The sequence below is a fragment of the Zosterops lateralis genome, assembly GCF_965231275.1.
Source record: "Zosterops lateralis genome assembly, chromosome: 23".
Classification (NCBI taxonomy): domain Eukaryota; kingdom Metazoa; phylum Chordata; class Aves; order Passeriformes; family Zosteropidae; genus Zosterops; species Zosterops lateralis.
The window spans coordinates 6,469,829-6,482,990 of NC_139783.1; the positions used below are offsets into that span (position 1 = coordinate 6,469,829).

Genomic DNA, 13,162 nt, shown 5'->3' on the forward strand with positions numbered 1-13,162 from the left:
CGGACGCCGCCATCTTTTCTCCCGGTCTCCCGACCCGGCTCTGGCGTGTCCGATACCTACGGTGGGGCAATGGGGGATCTATAGGGGATCTATAGGAGTCTCAGAGGACCTGGAAGTCTCCTTAGAAGATTTGGTGAGGGGTCTATAGGAGATTTGGGGCGGTTTATAGGGGATTTATGGCGCTCTGGGGGTCCCTAAATGAGTCTGGGGAGGTATAGGGGCTCTATCGGGGTCTGGGGGGTCTATAGAGGGTCCACAGGGGTCCGTAAATGAGGTCCGGGCGTCCCTTAATGCGGTCTGGCGGTCTGTAGGGGATTTGGGGGGTCTCTGAGGCGTTTTGGGGGGTTGGGGGGTGTATAAGTTTTTTTATAGGGGTCTGCGGGAGCCTATAGCGCGTTCGGAGATATCTGGGGGTGTCTGTGGGTCCCTAAGGGGGATTCGGGGCGTCTAGAGGTCTCCAAAGGAGGTCTGAGGGGATATATAGGGGATCCATAGAGGGTCCAGGGGGCCTGGGGGGACCTTATAGGGGATCTGGGGTTCTCTCTATGGTCTTTAAGGGGGCCTGGGGGGGAGGGTCTTGGCATCTCTATAGTGGAATTTTGGACTCCTTAAATGAAATTTTTTGGATTTTTTTGGCTCTGTATGGCTAATTCATGGAAATTTGGGGGCTGAATTGGGCAATTCTGGGTGTTCTATTGGGATTTTTTTTTTAATTTTGGGGCCTCTATTAGGAATTTTGGGGAATTTCGGAGGGATTTTATGTCCAAACACAGAAATTTGGGGAATTTTGGGTCGAAGCGTGGGAATTTTGGGCTCTCTAGAGGGGAATTTGGGGCCAAACGTGGGAAATTTGGGTAATTTTTGGTCCAAGCATAGGAAATCTTGGGAATTTTGGGTCCTAACATGGGAATTTGGGGAATTTTTTATCCCAGATTTCCTCTTCAAGTTCTTGGTGATCAGCAGCACAGGTACTGGCAAGTCCTGCCTGCTGCATGACTTCATCGAGAGCAAGTGTAGGAATTTCTGTGAATATTCAAGGAGTTCTGGGGTGTTGTGGGACTTTTGGGATTTTTTTTTTATTTTATTTTGGGAGACTGTTTCGGTATTTTGGGAGGATTTTTAAAGTATTTTTAGGAACATTTGGGGTGGTGTTTTTGCATTTTCAGAGTGTTTTCTGTTGGTATTTGGGGGCTTTGTGACATATTTTGGGAATTTTGAGAAATCTGAGGTGTTGGGGCATTTTTAGGGAATTTTTGGGATTTTTTTTGGATTTTTTTTGATTTAATATTTTTGGGCATTTCAAGGGTTTGATTTTTTTTCTTTAATTTTCTGATGATTTTTGTTGGTATTTGGGGAATTTTTTTGGAATTTTTGGTAATTTGGGAAAATCTATGTCGTCTGGGAAATTTTGGGAATATTATTGGGAATTTTGGAGGCATTTTCTTGCTTTCTGTTTTTTTTTAACCATTTTGAGGCTTTTTTCAAGTTTTTTTTTTATAATTTTCTTTTTTATGCATATTTGGGGGGATTTAAAAAAATATCTTTACTCTGTGTCCCTCGGGGCTCTCCCAGATCCCGTGGCATTTTGGGCAATTTTGTGTCACTCTTGGATCATTTTTGGTCACATTTTTGGGCCATTTTATGTCATTTCAAGCTGTATTTTGTTATTTTGGAAGCATTTCTAGTCAGTGTTTGCGCCATTTTCTGTCACTTTTCAGGCATTTTTGGTCTCTTTGGGGGCGTTTTTGGTGACTTTTGAGCCATTTCTTGCCGGTTTCAGTCCCGGTGTCAGTCTTGGTCTCAGCACAGTCCTGGTGCCGGTCCCGGTGCCAGTGTTGGTCCCAGAGTGCTCCCAGTGCCAATCCCAGTCTCGGTCCCAGTCCCTGGGCGGTGCCAGTCTCGGTGCTGGTTCCGGTGCTGGTCTCGGTCTCAGTCCCAGTGCCTGTGTGGTGCTGGTCTCAGTTCTGGTTCTAGTCCCGGTCCTGCAGCGGTGCGGGTGTCAGTGCAAATCTTAGATCCAGTCTCAGTCTCAGTCTTGGTGCTGGTGCTGGTTCTGGTGCTGATCTTGGTTTCAGTCCTGATACCGGAGATTTTAGGCGGGCTTGGGTAATTTTCGGCCAAACTGGGCAGGCTTAGGGTGGATTTTAGGTCCCTTTGGATGATTTTAGGCCAGATCTATTAGGTTTAGGATGGAGTTTGCATTTCATTGATTTTAAGCCAAACTAGGTATCTTCAGGGTTCATTTTACACCCTTTTAAAGAGATTTAAGGGGATCTTTGGCCATTTGTGTGAGTTTAAACCAGTTTGGACAATTTTAGGCTGCTTTGGTTGGTTTTAGACCCCTTTGGATGATTTATCCCCAGTTGGCTGATTTTAGGCCAAAACATTTGGCTATAGGATGGATTTTAGTGGCCTTTGTGTTATTTTAGGCCATTTTGTGGGGATTGTAGGCCTCTTAGTGAACTGAACAGTACAGGAGATCTGTTCCTTTAATGCCTTTATTAGGATCAGCTTCAGGTGGGGTCTCGACGGGTTGTGCGCACGGCTCCCAGCAGGGGCACAGAGGAGGAGGAGGTGCACAGCTTTGTCCCCTGGTGTGCCGGCAGAGCCGGGGCTTCCGTCCTCGCGGGGCCAGGAGGCCTGTCCTCGATCGAACGTCTGGGGTTCTCTTCCCAACCAGTGTGCACTGATTAGGGCGAGGGGTTAAAAAGGTCTAGGAAGACAACTATATTTAGTTCCTCACCCATAGATGTAATTTAAATCCTTTGATTCCATGGAGGCTCGCCAGTTCAGGGGCTTCCTTTGGTGAACCCTGCACAGTGTCTTCTCATTTGCATACAAGCTCTGATGTCACCCTCCTCCTCATGGTTCCAGTTCCCATTTTCCAGAAATCAGCAGAGGTGATACCCGACGAACAGGCATTTTAAAAATAGAATCATTAAAACCAGGTAATTAGAACTTTTACTTACTATTAATTTCTGCAACATATTAACTTTGTAACTTTTGGAACAATTTTTTGGGGGGATTTACTCTTAACATTAGGGTGATTTGAGGCCAGACCTGATCGAGGTTACGGTGGATTTTAGGCCCCTTTGGACAATTTTAGGCCCGTTTAAATTATTTTAGACTAAACCGGGCCCTTTTAGGACCGCGCGTCCCCTTGGCCACCGTCATTCCGCTCATGATTTCCGCCCTGTCCCTGATCCCGCCCCTTTCCCCTCCCAGTTCCCGCCCTGTCCCTGTCCCCGCCCCTTTCCCCTCATGATTCCCGCCCTGTCCCTGACCCCGCCCCTTTCCCCTCCCAGTCCCCGCCCTTTCCTTGGCCACGCCCTCCCAGTCCGGGGCCGGGCCCGGGGGAGGAGGAGGAGGGAGGGAGGAAGAGGCGCAGCGGCCGCAGGAGCGGGAGGAGAAGACGAGCGGAGGGAGCGGCGGCTCCAGCGCTGCCTGAACTGGCGGCAGCGCCGGGATCATCGCCGCCCATCCCGCAGGTGCCCGGGGAGGGGGAGCTCGCCCCAAATATCCCGGGGGGATCCCTGCGTTTGGGGTTTTCTGGGGTTATATTGGAGCTTGCAGGGCTCCAAAGCCGAGCTGCAGATGCCCCTTGGGGGAACATGGGGTGGTCCCCGGGAAGTGTTTTTAGGGGTCTCGGTGTTGGCAGGGCCTTGGCGAGGGGCGGGGGCATGTGGGTCCCCCCTGGGTGGGGGTTGAGCTTCCCGGGCCGGGCCCTCCGAGCTCTGGCGGGGCCACGTGGGGAGCGCGCGGGACCGGCGGGGCCGGGGAGACACCGGGTTTGGGGAGCCCGGGAGAGCCGCGGCTTCCATGAGCGGGACCCCGGGAGGGGGGGCCCCTGGGATTGCCGGGACCCCGTTGGGGGCTGGAGGGGCGGAATGGGCGGGAAAGGGGTTCGGGGGTCCCGGTGCCAGCACTGGCTGCCCCCAGTAGGAGACCAGTTATCCACTCCGTGTGATCCCAGTCACTGCCAGTATCTGTAAGTGGGGAGACAGAAGAGGGGGGAGCTTTTCGGGTTCCCGGCACTCCCAGCAGCCCGGGGAGGGCGGGCACCGAGCAGACGGGGGATCTCCTTCCCCTTCCCTGTGGCACGGAGGCAAATCTCATCCTCTCCTTGTCCTTCCTGCTGCAGACAAGGAGCTGAGCATGGAGAGCAGGGAGGACAAATCCCCGCGGCAGAAGCTGCTGGGAGAGGCCGTTCTGAGCGGCTCCACGGCGCAGGAACGCAACGGGAAGGAAAAGGGCCGGAGATCGGTGAGGAGGAGGGGCTGCAAAGGCAGAGGGCGAGGATGTGAGGAGGAACGACCCAGCCAGGGCTGGGAAAGTGGCCAGAGATGGAGGCAGAGCTCAGAGCTGGTGGTCCATGAGCAGCTTTGTGATGGGGAGAAGCCCCACAAGTGCTTGAAGTGTGGGAAGAGCTTCGTGCAGCGCAACAGCCTGCTCCGCCACCAGAGGACACACACAGGAGAACGGCCCTATGAGTGTGGGGAATGTGGGAAGGGCTTCAGCCAGAGAATCAACCTGATCCAGCACCAAAACATCCACACCGGGGAAAGGCCGTACAAGTGCGGGGAATGTGGGAAAGGCTTCAGGCACAGAGCCAACCTGAACTTCCACCAGAGGATCCACACTGGTGAGAGGCCCTATGAGTGTGGGGAATGTGGAATGAGCTTCAGACAGAGGTCCAGCCTCCTCCGCCACCAGATGTTCCACACAGGGGAGCGACCCTACAAGTGTGGGGAATGTGGGAAGAGCTTCAGAGAGAGAGCCACCCTGATTGAGCACCAACACATCCACACTGGGGAAAGGCCATACAAGTGTGGGGAATGTGGGAAGGGCTTCAGGCAGAGAGCCAACCTGAGGTTGCACCAAAGGATCCACACTGGGGAGAGGCCCTACAAGTGTAGAGAATGTGGAAAGAGCTTCATCCAGAGTTCCAGCCTGATCAGCCATCAGAGCATCCACTCCAGGGAGAAACCCTATGAGTGTGGAGAATGTGGAAAGAGCTTCAGTCTGAGGTCCAGGCTGATGCTTCACCAGAGGATCCACACTGGGGAGAGGCCCTACATGTGTGGGGAATGTGGGATGAGCTTCAGCCGGAGCTCCCACCTGATCCTCCACCAGAGGACCCACACTGGGGAGAGACCCTACGAGTGTGGGGAATGTGGGAAGAGCTTCAGCCAGAAAATCAACCTGATGCAGCACCAGAACATCCACACTGGGGAAAGGCCGTACAAGTGTGGGGAATGTGGGAAGGGCTTCAGCCACAGAGCCAGCCTGACCTTGCACCAAAAAATCCACACTGGGGAACGGCCCTACAAGTGTTGCAAGTGTGGGAAGGGGTTTCGGGTCAGCAGTAAGCTCATTGAACATCAGCAGACACACATGGAGGAGAGGCCCTTCCGCTGCCCCGACTGCGGGAAGGGCTTCAAGCACAACTCCAACCTCATCATCCACCGGCGCATCCACACCGGGGAGAGGCCCTACAAGTGTCCCCAGTGTGGGAAGAGCTTCTTACAGAGCTCTCACTTGACCCTACACCAACAAAGGCACCATCAGGAAAGCCCTGTGAGTGCCCCCAGTGCAGGAAGAGCTTTATGCTCTGCTCCTGCTCCATCCCCCACTGGAGGAGCCACGTTGGGCAGAGCCCTAGTGACCCACATTCCCTGTGTCCCGTGTTGGGAAGTCACCTTGCCGGTTATCCTTTTGATTTGGCCTTAATATTTTTCTCTTCTCCCTCTCTTTGCACTCCAAAAGCCAAGAGGGATTGTAGCCCTAGTTTTGTGCCTGAGGTGTTTTGGTTTTCTGAAATTCTTTTCCCAGGGAATTTTCTGTAAACAAGAGAAGTGTTTTTGTAAACTGTAACTTTGTTTTTCATTCCTTTTCCTAGGAGGGACTTCTTCTTGATGTCCCTCTGGTCTGACCAATGTCATTGAAGAGGTTTGTCTTTTGTCACCAGTCAGATTAGTTTGCGTGAAATACTAAGGGAGACACATTCCAAATAATAAAGGAGTCATTTTCAGCCTTCTGAAGATGAGAGTGTGTGTCGTTGTGGTGTAAAACAGCATCAGTTGTACAGACTGTGATTGGGCAGACTGGGATCACATGGACTGGGATTTCACAGGCTGGGGCCATCTGGATCAGAACCGTAGAGACTGGGATCATACAAACTGGGACCATATGGACTGGGGTGGCTGCGGCGGAACGATGAGAACCGAGGCGGTCCCGCCCCAGGGGGGCGGCCAAAACTGCCCGGAGCGATCGTGGAGCCGATCCCGGAGCGATTCCGGGTCCCGTCCCGGTTCCGGGCTCGGTCTCAGTCTCGCTCTCGGATCGGCGCCAGTCTCGGTGCTGGTTCCGGTGCCGGGCTCGGTCTCAGTCCCGGGGCGCTCCCGGTCTCGGTTCTGGCCGCGGTCCTGGAGCGTTCCCGGTGCTGGTGCCGGTGTCGGTCATGGTGTCAGTCTTGGTCCCGGTACCAGTTCTGGTGCCGGTTTTGGTCTCGGTCTCGATCCCAGTGCTGGGGCCTGTGCGGGTTCCCGTGTCGGTCTCAGTCTTGGTGCCTGTGCGGGTTCCGATGCAGATCCTGGTCTCGGTCCCGGCCCTGGAGATTTTTGGCCCATTTGGGTGATTTTAGGCTAAACCTGGTAGATTTGCGGTGGATTTTCGGCGCATTGTGTTGATGTTAGGCGAAAGCGGGCGGGTTTAGGACCTGGCGTCTTCTTGGCCACGCCCATTCCCCTCATGATTCCCGCCCTGTTCTGACCCCGCCCCTTTCCCCTCATGATTCCCGCCCTGTCCCTGACCCCGCCCCTTTCCCCTCCCAGTTCCCGCCCTTTCCTTGGCCCCGCCCTCCCAGTCCGGGGCCGGGCCCGGGGGAGGAGGAGGAGGGAGGGAGGAAGAGGCGCAGCAGCCGCAGGAGCGGGAGGAGAAGACGAGCGGAGGGAGCGGCGGCTCCAGCGCTGCCTGAACTGGCGGCAGCGCCGGGATCATCGCCCCCCATCCCGCAGGTGCCCGGGGAGGGGGAGCTCGCCCCAAATATCCCGGGTTTGGGGTCCCTGGGTTTGGGGTATTGTGGGGGGATGTTTGGAGCTCGCGGGGCTCCAAAGGCGAGGCGCAGATGCCGCTCGAGGGGACATCGAGGGGTGCTCGGGCGGTGTTTTTGGGGTGTCCTGGTGTCGGCAGAGCCCCGGCGGGGGGCGGGGGGATGTGGGTCTCCCCTGGGTGGGGGTTGGGCTTCCCGGGCCGGGCCCTCCGAGCTCTGGCGGGGCCAGGTGGGGAGCGCGCGGGACCGGCGGGGCCGGGGGGACACCGGGTTTGGGGAGCCCGGGAGAGCCGCGGCTTCCCTGAGCGGGACCCCAGAGAGAGGAGAGCCCCAGAAGGGCAAAGGGGGATCCCCGAGGGGGAGACCCCTGGGATTGCCGGGTTACCGTTGAGGGCTGCTGGGGCTGGAGGGGCGGGATGGGCGGGAAAGGGGTTCGAGGGTCCCAGGGCTGGAAGCGGCTGCTCCCAGTATGAGCCCAGTCAGTCCCAGTATGAGCCTGTGCACTGCCTCTCACTCCCTACCCGATCCCTGTTGCTCCCAACGACAAGAATGGCCCAGCTGCTTCCACTGTGATCCCAGTAGGAGCCCAGTAATTTCCTCTTAGGATGCAATTTGCCCCCTGCACAGTCCCAGTTTCTCCCAGTTCCTCCCACACTGGTCTAGCATGTTCCCAGGTCTCCCAGTTGCCCCTAGCATGGTCCCAGTTTGGTCCCTGTCAGCACTTCCGTGGTCTCAGACATCCCAGTATATCCCATTTGCCCTGAATATTCTTGTAGTCTTTCCCAGGCACTCCCAGTTACCCCAATGTGGGTCCCTTGCCCCCAGATTTTTCTGAGTTTCTCCCAGTGTGTCTCCAGTTGCCACACCCAGCACAGGTGTGGTAGCTCCCAGTAACCCCCAGTCAGGGTCCATTGACACACACTCTTATCCCAGTATGAATGTAGGCACTCCCAGTATGATGCCAGTCACTTGCAATCTAATTTCAGTCACTCCCAGTCACTCCCAGTTTGATGTCAGTAGCCTCCACTGTGATCCCAGTGACTGGCTGTCTCTCCCAGTATATCCCAGTCACCCCCAGCATGCTTCCAGTCACTCCCTCCTCTTCCCAGGTGCTTTCAGCAGGATTCCAGTTGCTCACAGCCACTTCCAGTTAATCCCAGTATGATTCCAGTCACCCTCTGTGTAATGTCAATATGAACCCAGGTGTTCCCCCACTGTGATTCCAGTATCATCCTAGTTGACCCAGCATAGTTGTTCCCAATTCTTCCCAGTATGATGCCAGTTGCCGCTAGAATAGTCCCAGTCTGTCTCAGCATGGTCTCAGTCATGCCCAGTTGCCCCAGTGTAGATCCAGTCACTCCCAGCTGCCTATTGCATGTTCCCTACCATTCCCGGGATGATCCTGGTTGTTCCCACAGTTGTTCCAGTCCCCCCGGTATGGTTTCAGACACTCACAATATACCCCAGTTGTCCTCGGCATGCTCATTGTCATTCCCAGTCACTCCCAGTTACTCCAGTAAGGCTCCAGTTCCCTCAGAATGATCGCAGTCTTTCCCAGTTACCTCCAAGCATGATGCCAGTTTCTGGCAGTTGCCCAAAGTATAGTCTCAGTTGCTCCCAGTATGATCCCAGATGTGATCTCAGTCCCCTCAGCACGGTTCCAGTACCTTCCAGTTGATGCCAGTTGCTCCCAATGTGTCCACATTCTTCTCCCGCCATGGCCCAGTATGGTCCCAGTAACCCCCAGTCAGGATCCATTCATACCCACTGTAATCCCAGTGGCTCCCAGGATGATCCCAGTGGGACCTGTAGTCACTCCCGGTATGGTTTCTGTCATTCCCAGTACGATCCCAGTCACTCCCAGCATGATCCGTTGCATGCAGACATGCCCAGTATGACCCCAGTCATTCCCAGATACTCCCAGTGTTATTCCAGTCATGCCCAGAGTGACTCCCTGTCACTCCCAGCATGGGCCCAGTTGCTTTGAGTCACTCCCAGTACGGTTCTAGTCACGGCCAGCACCTTTCCCGTCACTCCCAGTCTGATCCCAGTCAGTCTCAGATAGTCCCAGTACTATTCCAGTCACTCCCAGTATGATTCCAGTCAGTTCCAGTAGGATCCCAGTATCACCCCAACATGGGCACAGCTGCTCCCATTATCCTCCAATGTGGTTCCACTTGCTTACATTTAGCCCCCATTATGGTTTCAATCTGTCCCAGTATATCCCAGTTGCTGCCAGCATGTTCCTAGTCACTCCCAGTTGCCCAGAGATGCTTCCAGCCTGATCCCAGTTGCTCACAGCCACTCCCAGTCACCCTCACTGCAGTCCCAGTTGCTGCCAGTATGATCCAGTATGATCTCAGTCCTCCCAGCATGGCCCAGGTGCTTCCACCTCTGATCCCAGTAGGATCCCCGTTGTCCCCAGCATGGTTCCAATGTCTCCCTGTTGCTCCCAGCATGATCCGAGTTGCACCCAGTTGCCCCTGGTGTAGTCCCAATTGCTCAATAGATGATCCCAGTCCCTCCCAGTCATGCCCAGGTTCCCCCAGTGCAGACCCAGCCACTCCCACTCGCTCCCACTTGCCCCTAGAGTGGTTCCAGGTTCCCCCCAGCATGGTCCCAGTTGTTCCTAGTGTAGTTCCAGTCACACCAGTCAGGTCACAGACATTGCCAGTATACCACAGTTGCCCTCAGCATGCTTGTAGTCATTCCTGGTCACTCCCAGTTGCCGCAGTAAGGTTCCAGTTACCCCAGTACAGCCCAGTCATTCCCAGTGATGCTACTCCTGGCATCCCTCAGCCCTCTCTGCTTTCCCCCATCCCGGATCTCCCAAGAGGAGCCCCAAGGGCTGGAAGTCCCCAGCCAGAGTCCCCAGCAAGGCCCAGTTTGGATCTGCAGCCCCCAGTTTTCCCAGTTTCCCTCTCCTTTTCCCCAGTCTGGATTCCTCCACCCCCAGCGGGTGGGAGCAGCCGAGAGCCCCGCGCTGCCCATCCCGACCTGTCTCGCTCCATCCCCACTCCTCCCGCGGGCTGCCAGGGCTTGGGGAACGGGGCACCCGGGGTGTGCCTGCTCCTGGGGGAGGAGGAGGAGGGGTGGAAGAGGAGGGATGAAGAAAGAGCAAGAGAAGGGATGGAAGTAGGAGAAGGGGGTGGGATTAGGGAGGAGGAGGAGGGCTGGAAAGGAGGAATGGGAGAAAGAGGAAGAGGAGTGGCAAAGGAGGCTCAAGAAAAAAAGAGGGAACCACGAGGTCAAGTGCTCCATGAATGCTCAGCCCCACACCTGTGGGATCATCATCCACTCATCCCACAGATGACTGGGCAGGGGGAGTTTGCTGCAGATATCCTGGGGGGTGTCTGGGTTTAGGGTCTTTTTGGAGGGGATGTTTGGAGAATGAAGAACTCCAAAGCTGACCAGAAAATCAGGCCCACGCGGCACGTGTTTAGGAGGAATAGGTCATGTTTGACCAAACATGATCTCCTTCTATGACCAAGTGACCCATCTGGTGGATGCTGCAAAGGCTGTGGATGTTGTGTATTTTGACTTCAGCAAGGCCTTTGACACTGTGTCCTACAGCACACTCCTGGAAAAGCTGGCAGCCCGGGGCTTGGACAGGAGCACTCTTTGCTGGATTAGGAACTGGCTGCATGGCCGAGCCCAGAGAGTGTTGGTGGACAGTGCTGCATCCAGCTGGCAGCCAGGCACCAGTGATGTTCTCAGGGGTCTGTGCTGGGGCCAGCTCTGTTAAGTATTTTCATTGATGAGATGGATGAGGCTAGTGAACCTTCATTAGTAAATTTGCAGATGACACTAAGCTGGCAGTTTGTGTCAGTCTGTTGGAAGGGGGGAGGTCTCTGCAGAGAGACCTAGAAGGTTTGGATGGATGGGCAGTCCAATAGGATGAAGTTTATTAAGTCCAAGTGGTGAGTCCTGCATTTTGGCCACGAAATGCCCCTGCAGCACTACAGGCTGGGGATGGTGTGGCTGTACAATGCCCAGGTAGAAAGGGACCTGGGGGTACTGGTGACAGCTGGCTGAACATGAGCCAGCAGTGTGCCCAGGTGACCAAGAGGGCCAATGGCATCCTGGCCTGTATCAGGAATGGTGTGGCCAGCAGGAGCAGGGAGGTCATTCTTCCCCTGTACTCAGCACTGGTCAGGCCACACCTTGAGTGCTGTGTCCAGTTCTGGGCCCCTCAGTTTAGGAAGGACGTTGAGACACTTGAGCGGGTCCAGAGGAGGCAATGAGGTTGGTGAGGGGCTTGAAACACAAGCCCTGTGAGGAACAGCTGAGGAAGCTGGGGTCGTTTAGCCTGGAATAAAGGAGACTCAGAGGTGTGACCTTATCACTCTCAACAACTCCTGAAAGGAGGCTGTAGTCAGGTGGGGTTTGGTCTCTTTCAGCAACTGCCAGAAGGAGAGGAAGCAGTCTCAATCTGTGCTAAGGGAAATATAGGTTGGATATTAGCAAAACATTTTTAATGGAAATAATAATAAAGTACTGGATTGGTCTGCCTGGGGAGGTGGTTGAGTCACCATCTCTGGATGCGTTTAAAGAAAGACTGGATGTGGCACTTGGTGCCACAGTCTAGTTGAGGTGTTAGGGCATGTGTTGGATTCAATGATCTTGGAGGTTTCTTTCAACCTAGTCATTCTGTATTCTGTATTCTTTAAAATGCCCCTTGAGGGGACACTGGGGGGTCCCAGTGGCTGCTGCCAGCAGAGGCAGCCTGGAGGAGCAGAGCCCTGTGTCCCCCAGGACCCCAAAGTGGGAAGCGCAGAGAGGGGGGAGTGCCACGACTTGTGGGACCCTCAACAGCCTGAAGAGGAGCAGTGGGGGACTCCTTGGACCCCCTGTACCCCAAAGCTGAGAATAAGGGGAGAAAGGACCTTGGGAGTCCAAAAACCTCCAGCATCCCCAAATGTTGAGACAGAAGAGGGAGGAGCTTTTTGGGTTCCTGGGACTCCCAGCAGCCTGGGGAGGGTGGGGGCCAAGTAGACAGAGGACTCCCAATATAAGTGTTACCGCCAGGAGCTGGGACAGGGGGAAACCCTGATCTCCAGAGGGGAGAGACCAGAGACGGGGAACTCCTGGGAGGCATTTTCTGGGCTGAATTTTGGTGTTTGGGAGGTTTTTATGGAGCTCAGATACCCAGTGACTTCTAAAGATGAACTTGGGCTGAAGTACCTTCAAACCAAATGTGCTCATCCCTTGTTTTTCCCAAAACCAGTATTTCCCATTCCGACCTTTTAACAGATGGGTGAGGAGGCTGTGAGGAAGAGGAAGATGGCCGAGGACACTCAGGTAGGTGAGGAGGAAGTCACTGCCCCTTTCCCCCTCTCTCCTGCTCCATCTCCCAGCCCATCCTGGTCCCGGCTGCAGGACAACCCCACTGCTGACACCGTCCTGCTGGAGACGCAGTGGGGGATCTTCTTCTCCTTCCCTCTGGCACAGAGGCAAGTCCCATCCTTTTCTTGTCCTTCCTCCCCCAGACAAGGAGCTGAGCATGGAGACCAGGGAGGACAAGTCCTCGTGGTAGAACTTCTCCACGTGATTCCAGTACTGGAGGCAGTGCCGATCTTGGTCCTGGAGTGCTCCCAGTGCCAATTCCAGTCTCGGTCCTGGAGCCATGTCAGTCTCGGTGCTGGTTCCGGTGCCTGTCGTGGTCTCGGTCCTGGAATGCTCCCGGTCTCGGTTCTGGCCGCAGTTCTGGAGCGCTCCTGGTGCCAGTGCGGGTCCCCGTTCTGAACCGGTCCTGGTGCCGGTTCCAGTGTCTTGGTCTCAGTCTTGGCCCCAGTACCAGTTCTGGTGCCAGTTTTGGTGTCGCTCTCGGTCCCAGTGCGGGTCCCGGAGCAGTGCCAGTCTCGGTTCTGGTGTCAGTTCTGGTGCTGATCTTGGTCTCGGTCTTGGACCCAGAGATTTTAGATTCATCTGGGTGATTTTAGGCCAAACTGGGCAGGTTCAGGCTGTGTTTTAGATTCCTTGAAATGATCTAGCCTTTTAGGGTGGATTTTTGATCCCTTTGGATGATTTTGGGCCCATTTGGGTCTGGTTGAGGCTTGTTTGGGTGATTTTATGATAAACTGGGCAATGTTTGGTGGACTTTAGGTCCCT

The 13,162-nt window shown here is 54.9% G+C and overlaps 2 protein-coding genes, 1 long non-coding RNA gene and 1 pseudogene across 6 annotated transcripts in view; 3 read left to right on the forward strand and 1 right to left on the reverse strand.

The window, feature by feature from the left end:
* The window catches only part of LOC310918360 (olfactory receptor 14J1-like), a 537,521-nt pseudogene that overhangs the window by 352,208 nt on the left and 172,151 nt on the right, over positions 1-13,162 (reverse strand). The window lies entirely within an intron of this gene.
* Positions 1-13,162, forward strand: part of LOC310918363 (uncharacterized protein) — a 20,534-nt gene continuing 7,372 nt past the window's right edge. Inside the window, exons 1-2 of one of the 3 annotated variants that reach the window (XR_014591646.1) lie at positions 1-133; positions 2,794-2,948. The gene's annotated coding sequence lies outside the window, so the exon portion shown is untranslated. The remainder of the gene's footprint in view (positions 134-2,793; positions 2,949-13,162) is intronic. The other 2 variants (XR_014591647.1, XR_014591648.1) reach the window with 2 other exon arrangements.
* Positions 28-6,035, forward strand: LOC310918354 (uncharacterized protein). Its single transcript, XM_083877207.1, has 2 exons — positions 28-61; positions 4,142-6,035. Exon 2 carries the CDS (start codon positions 4,156-4,158, stop codon positions 5,728-5,730), a length of 1,575 nt encoding a protein of 524 aa, XP_083733333.1. The 5' UTR covers positions 28-61; positions 4,142-4,155; the 3' UTR covers positions 5,731-6,035.
* LOC310918365 overlaps positions 6,907-13,162 on the forward strand; it is a 24,382-nt gene continuing 18,126 nt past the window's right edge. Inside the window, exons 1-2 of the long non-coding RNA XR_014591649.1 lie at positions 6,907-7,016; positions 12,279-12,352. This is a non-coding gene — a long non-coding RNA (uncharacterized lncRNA). The remainder of the gene's footprint in view (positions 7,017-12,278; positions 12,353-13,162) is intronic.